At 42.9% G+C, this 14,663-nt stretch overlaps 1 protein-coding gene across 1 annotated transcript in view; it reads left to right on the top strand.

Annotated features, from left to right (window-relative positions):
• The window catches only part of DNAH6 (dynein axonemal heavy chain 6), a 679,574-nt gene that overhangs the window by 629,594 nt on the left and 35,317 nt on the right, over positions 1-14,663 (top strand). The window contains exons 68-70 of the mRNA XM_063919567.1: positions 2,881-3,019; positions 5,425-5,544; positions 12,366-12,487. Of these exons, the coding sequence (XP_063775637.1) occupies positions 2,881-3,019; positions 5,425-5,544; positions 12,366-12,487 (381 nt within the window). The remainder of the gene's footprint in view (positions 1-2,880; positions 3,020-5,424; positions 5,545-12,365; positions 12,488-14,663) is intronic.

Below are 14,663 nucleotides of genomic sequence, written 5' to 3'. Positions count from 1 at the left end.
AAAAACCAGGAAAAGTGTCAGTGCATCATTGCACAAGGGTCCTGGAAAAATGGTGGCTTCTTACGAAGCGATTCCATTCGGCAGATTTCACGCAAGAACTTTTCAGTGGGATCTGCTGGACAAATGGTCCGGATCGCATCTTCAGATGCATCAGCAGATAACCCTGTCTCCAAGGACAAGGGTGTCTCTTCTGTGGTGGCTGCAGAGTGCTCATCTACTAAAGTGCCACAGTTATGCATTCAGGACTGGGTCCTGGTGACCACGGATTCCAGCTTGAAAGGCTGGGGAGCAGTCACACAGGGAAAACATTTCCAGGGAGTGTGATCAAGTCTGGGGACTTCTCTCCGCATAAATATACTGGAGCTAAGAGCAATTTACAATGCTCTAAGCTTAGCAAGACCTCTGCTTCAAGGTCAGCCGGTATTGATCCAGTGGGACAACATCACGGCAGTCGCCCACGTAAACAGACAGGGCGGCACAAGAAGCAGGAGGACAATGGCAGAAACTGCAAGGATTCTTCGCTGGGCGGAAAATCATGTGATAGCACTGTCAGCAGTTTTCATTCCGGGAGTGGACAACTGGGAAGCAGACTTCCTCAGCACGACCTCCACCCGGGAGAGTGGGGACTTCATCGAGAAGTTGTTTCCACATGATTGTGCACCGTTGGGAAAGACCAAAGGTGGACATGATGGCGTCCCGCCTGAACAAAAAACTGGACAGGTATTGCGCCAGGTCAAGAGACCCTCAGGAAATAGCTGTGGACGTTCTGGTAACACCATGGGTGTACCAGTCGGTGTATGTGTTCCCTCCTCTGCTTCTCATACCAAAGGTACTGAGAATTATAAGACGTAGAGGAGTTAGAACTATACTCGTGGCTCCGGATGGGCCAAGAAGGACTTGGTACCCGGAACTTCATGAGATGCTCACAGAGGACTCAGGGCCTCTGCCGATAAGAAAAGACTTGCTTCAGCAAGTACCATGTCTGTTCCAAGACTTACCGCGGGTGCGTTTGACGGCATGGCGGTTGAACGCCGGATCCTAAGGGAAAAAAGGCATTCCGGAAGAGGTCATTCCTACCCTGGTCAAAGCCAGGAAGGAGGTGACCGCACAACATTATCACCACATGTGGCGAAAATATGTTGCGTGGTGTGAGGCCAGGAAGGCCCCACGAAGAAATTTCAACTCGGTCGATTCCTGCATTTCCTGCAAACAGGAGTGTCTATGGGCCTCAAATTGGGGTCCATTAAGGTTCAAATTTCGGCCCTGTCGATTTTCTTCCAGAAAGAATTGACTTCAGTTCCTGAAGTCCAGAAATTTGACAAGGGAGTACTGCATATACAACCCCCTTTTGTGCCTCCAGTGGCACTGTGGGATCTCAACGTAGTCCTGGGATTCCTCAAATCACGTTGGTTTAAACCGCTCAAATCTGTGGATTTGAAATATCTCACATGGAAAGTGACCATGATGTTGGCTCTGGCCTCGGCCAGGCGAGTGTCAGAATTGGCGGCTTTGTCTCACAAAAGCCCATATCTGATTGTCCATTCGGACAGGGCAGAGCTGCGGACTCGTCCCCAGTTTCTCCCTAAGGTGGTGTCAGCGTTTCATCTGAACCAGCTTATTGTGGTACCTGCGGCTACTAGAGACTTGGAGGACTCCAAGTTGCTAGATGTTGTCAGGGCCCTGAAAATATAGATTTCCAGGACGGCTGGAGTCAGGAAAACTGACTTGCTGTTATCCTGTATGCACCCAAAAAACTGGGTGCTCTTGCTTCTAAGCAGACGATTGCTAGTTGAATGTGTAGTACAATTCAGCTTGCACATTCTGTGGCAGGACTGCCACAGCCAAAATATATAAATGCCCATTCCACAAGGAAGGTGGGCGCATCTTGGGCGACTGCCCGAGGGGTCTCGGCTTTACAACTTTGCCGAGCTGCTACTTGGTCAGGGGCACACCCTGGCTGAGGAGGACCTGGAGTTCTCTCACTCGGTGCTGCAGAGTCATCCGCACTCTCCCGCCCGTTTGGGAGCTTTGGTATAATCCCCATGGTCCTGACGGAGTCCCCAGCATCCACTTAGGACGTCAGAGAAAATAAGATTTTACTTACCGATAAATCTATTTCTCGTAGTCCGTAGTGGATGCTGGGCGCCCATCCCAAGTGCGGATTGTCTGCAATACTTGTACATAGTTATTGTTACAAAAAAATCGGGTTGTTATTGTTGTGAGCCGTCTGTTCAGAGGCTCCTACGTTTGTCATACTGTTAACTGGGTTTAGATCACAAGTTATACGGTGTGATTGGTGTGGCTGGTATGAGTCTTACCCGGGATTCAATATCCTTCCTTATTGTGTACGCTCGTCCGGGCACAGTATCCTAACTGAGGCTTGGAGGAGGGTCATAGGGGGAGGAGCCAGTACACACCACCTGATCCTAAAGCTTTGGTTTTGTGCCCTGTCTCCTGCGGAGCCGCTAGTCCCCATGGTCCTGACGGAGTCCCCAGCATCCACTACGGACTACGAGAAATAGATTTATCGGTAAGTAAAATCTTATTTTTTGAGGTTAATAATACCGTAGGATCAAACTTACCACCAAATTCTGTGATTTTAGCTGTTTTTGTGTTTTTTTCAAAAATCATCCAGATCCAAAACCAAAACCCGAAAGGGTGGTTTTGGCAAAATCAATCCAGATCCAAAACACGAGCGAGGATCCAGATCCAAAACCAAAACACATAACACGAAAAGTGCCCGCCGCACATCTCTAATCTATAAATATTAACATAGTACATTATGCAAAATAAAACATTCTTCCAGTTCCATTGGCCAAATACTTGTGCATTGCTTTATTTTGATATATGAAGTGTATAATAATAATAATGTCATTTTAGGAGAGGAAAAAGTTTGGACCTCTTGGATGGAACATCTGCTATGAATTCACTGACAGTGACAGAGAGTGTGCATTGCTTAATCTAAACCTGTACTGCCAGGAAGGGAGGATACCATGGGATGCACTTACCTATATAACAGGTATACTGTTAGTGCAGGCTGCTCATATTTGTCAAGGGGTGTAATTGTAGTCTTCATTTTAAAAAATTTTTGTTTGCTTATTGGCTCCTGTTGGTAAAGTTACACTGGCCTACAACTAGCAATTAGTGCCGTTAATATATAGGTTTATTTTAAGAGCAGATCATTCCAGTTACTGATTCACTAATAGATAAATTGAAGAGGTTGAGTATAAATTATGAGAAAACTGGTACATAAAAAATAAGGCGTTTGTAGCCTGGTACGTCACACATGCCTACACACAATTACTTGTTTAGCTTACTGTACTTCATTTTTATCATTGTGTTTTTGCATTTTCACAATCATACTGTAATTCTCCAAAAACCACTTGCAGATAAACATTATAAAATAATCAACAGTTGCAGTGAATGTGGCTCTTTCCATCTAGCATCAAATATTACGCATATAAATAAATCCATGAATTTGTAATCCAAATTTTCACTTTCTATCCAATTTTCTAAAGCATATGTGCAGCATATTCCACAATATGTAATACAGCCCTCATTAGCCATCATAATAGCCATAGGGGTAAATTTACTAACACGGTTTCTACTTAAGATGGGATGTTGCCTATAGCAACCAATCAGATTCTACTTCTCATTTACCTAGCACCTTCTAGAAGGTAATTCCTGGAATCTGATTGGTTGCTATGAGCAACATCCCATCTCAAATAGAACTCCCATCTTGGGCCCTCATTCCGAGTTGATCGTTCGCAAGGCGATTTTAGCAGAGTTGCTCACGCTAAGCCGCCGCCTACTGGGAGTGTATCTTAGCTTCTTAAAATTGCGAACGATGTATTCGCAATATTGCGATTACAAACTACTTAGCAGTTTCAGAGTAGCTCCACACTTACTCGGCATCTGCGATCAGTTCAGTGCTTGTCGTTCCTGGTTTGACGTCACAAACACACCCAGCGTTCGCCCAGACACTCCTCCGTTTCCCCGGCCACTCCTGCGTTTTTTCCGGAAACGGTAGCGTTTTTTCCCGCACGCCCATAAAACTGCCTGTTTCCGCCCAGTAACACCCATTTCCTGTCAATCACACTACGATCGCCGGAGCGATGAAAAAGCAGTGAGTAAAAATACTATCTCCATTGTAAAATTACTTGGCGCAGTCGCAGTGCGAATATTGCGCATGCGTACTAAGCGGAATTTCACTGCGATGCGATGAAAAATACCGAGCGAACGACTCGGAATGAGGGCCTTGGTAAATTTACCCCATAGTGTCTGCATGATGATAGTCCCAATGTTGAGTATATACTCTGCCCACAGAATCTACTATATTAGACCCAGTGTCCAGCAAGCTGTGTCCATTAATTGCAGACATATCACCAGGAAACAAGACAATAAAGACAAGGCTCCTGATGATTAGTCACAATTCTGTTAGTTAATGTGATTAGTCAATGAGCTTGACATATGTGGTGAATAAGCACATAAGTTCCAGTTTAAAGAAAACAATAAAAGTGATACTAATTCATCTGTATAAACGTTCTTTCATTATGTGACTTGTTTACCATTTGCATTTATAATATAGTGCTCTTCATCTGGGGTACAGAGGCGTCCTCATACACCTATCCTCAATATGCCATGCAGTGCAAGATGACTGGCGGGAGTGAGCCTCCAGGTCACGTGCAACTCTAACATGGGGAGTCTTTCTTTGCTGAAAATGCATCTTTGAGGTCTATTTACTAAGCCTTGGATGGAGATAAAGTGGACGGAGATAAAGTGGACGGAGATAAAGTACCAGCCAATCAGCTCCCAACTGTCATTTTTCAAACCCAGCCTGCAACATGGCAGTTAGGAGCTGATTGGCTGGTACTTTATCTCCATCCACTTTCTCTCCATCCAAGCCTTAGTAAATAGACCCCTTAGTCACAAAATACTGTGACTAGGACGCTCAAGGAGACTGCTGATTCATTTTATATAGGTATACACTTGTGTTTTTCGGCAAAAAAAAAAAAAGGCTTAAAATACGCCCAACGCTAGAAGATTCTCACGTGAGCTGGCGTGCCATGAGGGGGTATTTGTCGTGTCTGCAGCAAAGATGTATGAGGACACATCTGTATGCTCCGCCATGCCAGGTTACCCTGCACATGCTGCACATTTCTTAAATTAAGGAAGACTAACTTTTCCCACCATCTTCTACAATTAAATGTAATGCTTCACTGGAATCAGACACAAAACTTAAAAAAAACAAGTACAAATATTTTATCTTTAGCACCCACAGAGTTGCTGCCGTTTAGTATGGCACAGTTCTGCACCACATAGGACCTTTGAGTATTCGTGCAAATAATGCATCTGGCGAGCTGTAAGGGATTACCATTAAAAAGCATATGGCAGTGGAACTGAAGCATGCAAACTGTTTTACAGGGGATATAACATATGGAGGTAGAGTAACTGATGCATGGGACCAGAGATGTTTGAGAACAATTCTAAGAAGATTCTTTTCCCCAGAGACCCTTGAAGACAACTACCTTTATTCTAGCTCAGGTAACTAAAATGGAAGCAGTTATGACATGAACATTTATCACACAGTTTAATATATATTTGTAAAAATATAATTCAAATGTTCTAAGAACACATAAGGAGAAATTTAATTAGCCTCAGTAAATTGATACCCGGGGCTAATTTAAATAACCCTGACTGGCGGTAGTATCATGGATTTTTTTCACAAGCCCGAGACAGTTAAAAAAAAAAATCTGCGATAACTGATCTGCTCTCACGCCCATGATAGTGAAAACATATGGATCTGGGAACTTAATCCTGGATCCATGTGTTTTTCACATAAAAAAGGGGTCAGTGTCTCCGTGAAAAAAAGGCTGCAATTGAATTGTCCGATACCACCATCAGGCAATAAATTGTGGTAAAGTAATTTTTTTTTGAGCAGGAGACTTTAACGCGATCAAATAAAATCCCCCCATAGTATGAACAAGCTAAAATGCAATTTAAAAAATAACAAATCGTTAAGGGTTGCACTGCATTAGTCCTCGTAACAAAACTAATTTACTAATTTATTATATACCACACACATTCGACAAGCTGAAAAGTAAAGAATGAAAAATGTAAGTTCAATTCATAAATCTGTTTGGGTACTTTATTTTTTTAATTTTATGCTTAAAATGTATTTATAGCCATAATAAAACGGGTATTTTATGATCCCACCACTCACTGATCAGGCGTACCCCATTTTCCCTGTCACTTAGAAATTGATTATTGGATGATTTGTACTTTGCTCGCATGTTTTAAACCATCTGCCCTCTTGTACTGCTTCTATTCATTTCCAGTATCCCCAAACCATCTCCATGCCTACCTTTGCTCTGTTACAGTAAATTGCCTGTATGGTTATATTGATTTGTGGATGTAAATAACAACATGTCCTTTATTGCCCTCTCCTCCCTTTTTGCTGCTGCACTAAAATCTGTACTTACTATATGAGCAATTCCCTCTATGTGCCTTTCAGGCGCAGTGTGCTAATTAGTTTTTTAAACCTCATCACCTATAGTCATACTCCAACTTATTAACTTTGAATCTCTACCGAACCATTAGTGACTACAAAATACAAAAAGCAAACTGAGGGATAGATATTGTTTTTTGCATTTACTGCAACCAAATTTTCAATTGATCTTATCGCATCACATAACAATCCTAGGACTGACTGTGAGGAACACTAGATACTGTACGTTCACATCCTACTCTGGGATTGCAAATAAAATTGCCCATCACCTTCTATATTTTGGATTGGCACTTCAAAGTGGTCCATCTATCTTGATTTAGCCCTGTGAAGGTAATATGAGGCTACTTTGTGAGATCAAGGGTCACTTGTATCACTGGTAAAAACAGACAGTTTAATTATATAAATCAGTTATCTAGGGCATAAATGCTGAACTACCATTCTCAGTGGCATACATGGGACTTATATACAAATGTATCACCTTAATGCTCTTCAATTATTGTTCATTTATGAAACATTGGGGGTCATTCGGAGTTGATCGCTCGCTAGCAACTTTTTGCTGCGCAGCGATCATCTCAACCGCGCCTAAACTGCGCATGCATATGTACCGCAATGCGAAGGCGCGTCGTACGACTACAAAGCGGTTCGTTGCTGAGCGATGGATTTTACGAAGAATCCATTCGCACAGCCGAACGCACGGTGATTGACAGGTAGAGGGCGCTTATGGGTGTCAACTGACCGTTTTCAGGGAGTGGTTGGAAAAACGCAGGCGTATCCAGGCGTTTGCAGGGCAGGTGTCTGACGTCAAATCCGGACGAGACACGCTGAAATGATCGCAAGGGCTGAGTGAGTCTAGAGCTACTTTCAAACTGCACAAAATGTTTTCGGCCCGCTCGCAGCACACGCGTTCGCACACTTGCAAAGCGAAAATACACTCCCCCATAGGCAGCTACTATTTGATCGCAAGCCAGTAAAAAGTTGCTAGCGAGTGATCAACTCGGAATGACCCCCATTAAGCATTGAAAAAAACAATAAAAAGTACTCAAACTAAAAAACAACAACATTTAGCATTGCATGCCTTGCTGTTTATACCCTTTGTTGTCTATGAGTTATAATGTATTTGCATCCAAATAATAGTTTGTTGAAAATATCTGAGATATGGTAGCCAATTGTCCCCCCTCCAAAAAAAATAATATTTTTTACAATATTTAAAAAAAAAGAAAGAGGTAAAGCCTATTAAATTTGGTACTGAGTAATGTAAATCTGATTGCAGGGGGACACATACATGCCGCATGTACACACTTCCCCCACCTCCAAATTCTGTTGTTTCTTTATCACTTGATACCACTCTTTACCCCCAACAGATCTGTCTTTTAGCCTACCATCTTCTGCAGATACTCCGCTTGTGAGGGTCTTTATTCTGCTTAGCCCTATGTGTTTTTCCCTCCAAGATCTATGGGCATACAGAGACATTACAACCTTCCATAAGTCCATGACAACCTTCTCATCTGAAAACATGGACTGACGATAGTGTCATGACATGGGTGTAACTATAGGACTCAGTGGCATAGGGGAACTAATTCTGGTTCCCGGCTCCCCTGCACCTATGAAATATAGATGTCTACTAACTTCCTACAATTACTGTTAAGCATCTGCAACCGGACCATTGCCCTGAAAAGGGGTACTCATATAGGTGGCAGTGTCTCCCTTTCTCTCAGTAAATGTGCACACTGATATGATCCATCTCCTGCACTCTGGTGTCACCTTCACAGGCACAGCTAGGCTAATCAGTGAGCCCAGCACTGTCAGAGGACAGACTTCTCTAAGATTGCAGCCATTGTGAAGTGAGCTAGGGTGGGATTGAGTTCCGAGATTATCACTGCCACAGAAAGGGGCCGTGAGTTGAAATTAAGAAAATCTCTACTTAGAGTGGAATTTCCTGTATTAGGAAATGGCCCCTTCAGGTAGGAACTGGTTGGTTCCCATTCCTTTAACTTCCCTTCTGTCTTTACACTCACTGTATACTGCAGTCTTCTCAGCCCCTGATGGATGTGCAGATGGGGTTGTTGTGTAAAATTCAAAATCTGCCATTAGGGATGGAGAAATGTATATGTCGCCATGGCAAATAAGGTGAAATATTGGGGTTAGGCCTGGAGGGTTAGGGTTAGGATGCGGGAAGAGGTTAGGGTTAGGTACTAGAAGAGAGAGTTAAGGCAAGGGATTAGTGTTAGGGATAGTGTAATACTTACTGGAGGTGATGGTCACATGATAATACTTACTGGAGGTGACAGAAGTCACACTGGAGCCGCTACAGTCATCAGGAGCAGGTAAGTCATTGGGACAATATGTCAACATTCTAACATGACAACATTTCATCACTGTCTTCATGAGGAATGTACACATGGTGTGGACATTATGACCATGTTGACATTCTTATATTGACCTGGTGAATGTTGACATTATGGAGGTCGGCATATCATATCACACACCTACTATGGAACATAACATTAACAGCCACTGCGGTAAAAGATGTCTCTCTAGAAGCCTTGGGGTACGGTCCCAATCAACATGTTGCTGTGGGGCCCACAAAGGCCTGGCTATGTTCCTATGATGGAGCATGTAATACAGCTCAGATAATATGGATATGGCTCAGAAGGCATTAGGAGCAGGCAAGTAGAAGTAATAATATGCTGAAAACCCCCTTATATAGAATAAATATTTAGCAGTCAATGACATAATAAGATGACTATTTTGTTTTAAAAATGTTTCTCATTCTGAGTACACATTTGTCCTCATACTTCTTGCCTCAATATGCCACGCAGCGAGAGATGCTAGGTATAAGTGAGCTGGCAGATCCCAGGCAGCTCTGCTAACATCGGGTGTCTTTTCTGCGTAAAATGTGTCTTATTCACATCACTGTGTGAATAGTACACACATGCAGTCTCTGCTGATTAAAATGATATGCGGCATACCTATATTCTGTGCGACTGCGCCTGTATCAGCATATGAAATTGTATGTTGCAGTGTTTTCTAGGAATTCTTAGCATTTCGTATACAGATACAGCCGAAGTCTCTCACAGAATATAGGCATGCCGCATATCACTTTAATCAGCAGAGTCTGCTTATGTGTCCTGTTTACATAGTGAGGTGAGTAAGACACATTAAAAAGGGAAAACTCGCTCATAAAGAAGCTGTGCACTACAGAGTCACGCAATGGCATGGAGTGACTAGAAGGGCTGTTTATTGTGAATGCAACAAGGATGTACAGTAGGAGGACACATCTGTATATTGCCCATACTTGCCTTAATTAAAATTTTAAGGTGATTACTGTAGGGCAGGCATGTCAAACTCAAAATCCCAAATGGGGCGAATAATCAAGGACTATGTTTTTTGTGGGCCACAAGAAAATGAAAAAGTCTTATATGCAATTTTGAAAGATTTATTAGAAAAGCCAACAATAAAGTATAATGAAAGAGATGTCAAGTATTGGGAAGAAAACATCTCTATGTCAAGATGTCAAGTATTGGGAAGAAAACATCACCTTTTCCACTAGCTCCTTAAAACACGGGTAAATGCACGGGGGCGCGTATTTACCCGTGTTATTCACTAGTGGAAAAGGGTCCCCCTGCAAATTCTACCCGGGTAGCCTGCCGGGTTGAACACGTGTTCAACCCGGTAAGCTGTCTAGTGTGAACGGGAGCCGTGTCGAGGCGACACGGCTCCCGTTCACAGTGTATGGGAGGGCGGCGCTAGGAGATCATGTGATCTCCCAGCGCTGCCCCTGCCGCGTCACTAGCAGCGTCACCAACCTGGCAATATGCCGGGTTGGTGAGTGCTGTGGGAAAGGGGGCTGTAGCACGGGTCGCAGCCGTGTCAGGCGACATGGCTGCGACCCGTGCTACAGTGGAAAAGGGGTATAATAGTGTGAGCTGGGCGCTGTGTTATTCACCCTCATATATTACTGTGCTGTCCCCTCTCCTCTATATATTAATACCACATATCAGTGTAAGCGGTGTGCTATAATAGATAGACAGTGTTTAGTCATACAGTCAATAAATAGACACCACATGTTAGACAGTCAAAAGGTCGACAGGGTCAAAAGGTCGACATGAAAATGGTCGACATAAAAAAGGTAGACACCATTATTTATTTATTTATTTTTATATTTTTGGGGTTTGTGTTGTCATTTGGGACCCCCAATTATAGAAAGGCATCCCCTTGCGGGCTCGCTTTGCTCACCGCGCTTCGGGCTTGGTGACTCGCTGCGCTCGCCACAAGGTTTATAACCAACTCTATGCCGACATAAAAAAAATTTAAAATAAAAAACAAAACAAAAACATGTGTTTACATTTTTTTATGTCGATCATTTTCATGTCAACCTTTTGACCCTGATGACCTTTTGTACTATCGACCTTTTTCATGTCAACCTTTGACCCTGTCGACCTAATGTCTGTGTAACATATGTTGTCTATCTATTGACTGTCTAACTAGATCCAGTCTATCTATCATCCGGATACCCTTGTGCCTGCTCCCTCCAATTTAGCTTCTTCATTGAGAGACGTTTTTCTATCCAGATTGCAGAAGAATCCTCCTGTAATTAGGGCAGTAGGGTATACAGGGCTGTCGGGCACACACAAGTACAGGGCGTGATGGCTTATGTGCTAATGGCGCTGAGCAGGCGGGATGTGGCGGGGGCAGAGCTTTACAAAGCTGGACATTTCCCCATCTCTGTCACTATCTTCTCGTGCATGTGCAGAACAGTGAATGCTGCCCAATTGGAGCTAAGCTCCGATCATGACAGACGTGCCAACAGTAACTCATCCAGCGATGGTGGGCCGCATTCCATTGTTTTTAAAAGAGTAAACTTGGGCCACAAAAGTATGCATTGTGGGCCGCATGTGGCCCACGCGCCATGAGTTTGACATGTCTGCTGTAGGAGTAGGATGGGTGTTTTGCATCATTGGACCCCATTCCCTGCATCACAATGCCACAACTAATGATATCAAGTGGGGGCCGAAATGACGCTCTTCACTTAGAATCGCACCATCACGCAACCTGTCACACCCATTTGAAGTTGGAAGAATGTGGAAGGATGACCTACTTTACCTGGAGTCCTTGGGAACTCCTCAAAGCTCATAAGTCCCCTGTATATTCTAGGAGACTGGGTAAGTATGAAGTAACTCACACAGGAACTGGTATTGCATACACTCTAGACAGAATCGTGAAAGGATCTGATATCTTACTATCAAACAGAAAATACAGGAATACTGCATTTGCCCACTGACATTGATATTGCTGTTTTAGGAAAAGTTGACGCCCTGTTAAATCTTAAATAATCTCTGTAAGCTAAGTTTGCTCTTCACAAACATTCATAACACATATTAAATTGTACAATAAAATATTAAACTCCTGAAGGGTTATGAACCCCCAAAGACCTTTGAAGTGTGCATAAGTAAAATACTTTCTTGCGTACATTGAAATACCCAGTTTCTAGAAATGCATTATTCATACTAGTCAAGTAAATGCATTTCATTTGTAGTGTTACAGTTGAGTGGTACTGTATGGCATTTGGTAATGTAAAGCGGGCATTGGTGGATGTCCAGAATAATAGCATTATTTCAGTTCTCTAACCCATGAATTAAAGATTAAGTGGAAAATATATATTTTTATAGATAATATACAGTACATGTACTTAACTAGAAGTCACAATGTAGAAAAGTTGTTCTTCTGACTAATATATTTCGTGTTAAATCACTCACAGTACACACTTGCCTGCAACTTTAATTTTCATCCTGTATTTTTATTCGTACTCAGAAACTCAAGTACAAAAACTAATGAGATGTATTTTTTAACACGCTAGGTATATATTTCAGTCCAGATGCTGACAGTCTGCAGTGTTACAAGGAGTACATAGAAAATCTGCCTTTGACTGATGATCCGGAAATATTTGGAATGCATGAAAATGCCAATTTAGCTTTCCAGGTTTGTGTGCTTAAGGGTACGTGCCCTAATTTAATTGTGTGAAGCATGGATTCCACTACAGCGTAAAGAAAAATAATGATTTCATCATAATAGTCTGTTAAACACATATAATAAGCTGTAGCTGCAATTGTATTTCAGTCTTCAAAAAATAATGTTCTTGTTCCTGGAACTGCAAGATGTTCCAATACAAATCACATCTGATTCTGACTATTTTGAAGCTCAGTTTAAGAAAAGTAATAATATATTGAACAGATATAAACATGGATCAAATAGCTTGCATAGAGAATAAACTTTAGATTAGAGAAAATATATTGAACATGTACTTGCTGGTGAAAATTTTGTTAACCCTCCAAAAATTAATCTGATATGTCTGTGTACTACACACACATCTCTCAGACAAAATAACCATCTTTTTTTTTTTTTAATTCAATATGTTTTTATTGATTTTCCAGTCATACAAACAGAACAAAACATACTATAACAATGTATGCTAAACTGTTACAGGGTAAAGAATACGAATACTGTATGCATGAACAGTCAATAAAGAACAAATATGCAAACAGCTACAAAATATACAAAGGAGTGGCGTGATTTCTTATCAATAACCTATAAAATAGTACCATAAAAGGTGACCAAATATCAGTGCGTTACAGAAACACGAGTACACTGATTGAGTGGAGAGGATAACCACCTATCCCACACCTTGTAAAACTTTTCCGGGGGTTTCCTAGAAATATAAACAAACTTTCTCTTACGTCCTAGAGGATGCTGGGGACTCCGTAAGGACCATGGGGATAGACGGGCTCCGCAGGAGACATGGGCACTTTAAGAAAGACTTTAGGTATGGGTGTGCACTGGCTCCTCCCTCTATACCCCTCCTCCAGACCTCAGTTTACTACTGTGCCCAGAGGAGACGGGGTGCATTACAGGGAGCTCTCCTGAGTTTCCTGTCAGAAAGTATATTTGTTAGGTTTTTTATTTTCAGGGAGCCTGCTGGCAACAGACTCCCTGCATCGAGGGACTGAGGGAAGAGAAACAGACCTACTTTAATGCTAGGCTCTGTTTCTTAGGCTACTGGACACCATTAGCTCCAGAGGGATCGGTACACAGGTCTCACCCTCGCCGTCCGTCCCAGAGCCGCGCCGCCGTCCTCCTCGCAGAGCCAGGATATAGAAGCCGGGTGAGTATGAGAAGAAAAGAAGACTTCAGAGGCGGCAGAAGACTTCATGATCTTCACTGAGGTAACGCACAGCAGTAAAGCTGTGCGCCATTGCTCCCATACACCTCACAAACGGCAGTCACTGTAAGGGTGCAGGGCGCAGGGGGGGCGCCCTGGGCAGCATATGAACCTCTCTTTGGCAAAAATATATATATATACAGCTGGGCACTGTATATATAAAGAGCCCCCGCCAGTTTTTAGTATATTTGAGCGGGACAGAAGCTCGCTGCCGAGGGGGCGGGGCTTCTCCCTCAGCACTCACCAGCGCCATTTTTTCCACAGCACAGCGCTGAGAGGAAGCTCCCTGGACTCTCCCCTGCTTATTCCACGGTGAAAGAGGGTTTTAAAGAAGGGGGAGGGGAGGGGGCACATAATTTGGCGCATATATATATGTAAACAGCGCTACTGGATAAACATATATTTATTGTGTTTTTTACTGGGTCATATAGCGCTGGGTGTGTGCTGGCATACTCTCTCTCTGTCTCTCCAAAGGGCCTTGTGGGGGAACTGTCTTCAGATAAGAGGATTCCCTGAGTGTGTGGTGTGTCGGTACGCGTGTGTCGACATGTCTGAGGTAGAAGGCTCTCCTAGGGAGGAGGGGGAGCAAATGAATGTGGTGTCTCCGTCGACAACGCCGACACCTGACTGGATGGATATGTGGAATGTTTAAAGTGCTAATGTCAATTTATTGCACAAAAGATTAGACAAAGCTGAAGCTAGGGAACATCCAGGGAGTCAACCCATGTCTGTCCCTATGTCGCAGGGACCTTCGGGGTCTCAAAAGCGCCCACTATCCCAAATAGTAGACACAGATACCGACACGGATTCTGACTCCAGTGTCGACTACGATGATGCAAAGTTACAGCCAAAATTGGCTAAATGTATTCGATATATGATTATTGCAATAAAAGATGTTTTGCATATCACAGAGGAACCCCCTGTCCCTGACACGAGGGT

This window comes from Pseudophryne corroboree, chromosome 1 (genome assembly GCF_028390025.1).
Source record: "Pseudophryne corroboree isolate aPseCor3 chromosome 1, aPseCor3.hap2, whole genome shotgun sequence".
NCBI lineage: Eukaryota > Metazoa > Chordata > Amphibia > Anura > Myobatrachidae > Pseudophryne > Pseudophryne corroboree.
This window is presented reverse-complemented; position numbering and strand designations above follow the sequence as displayed.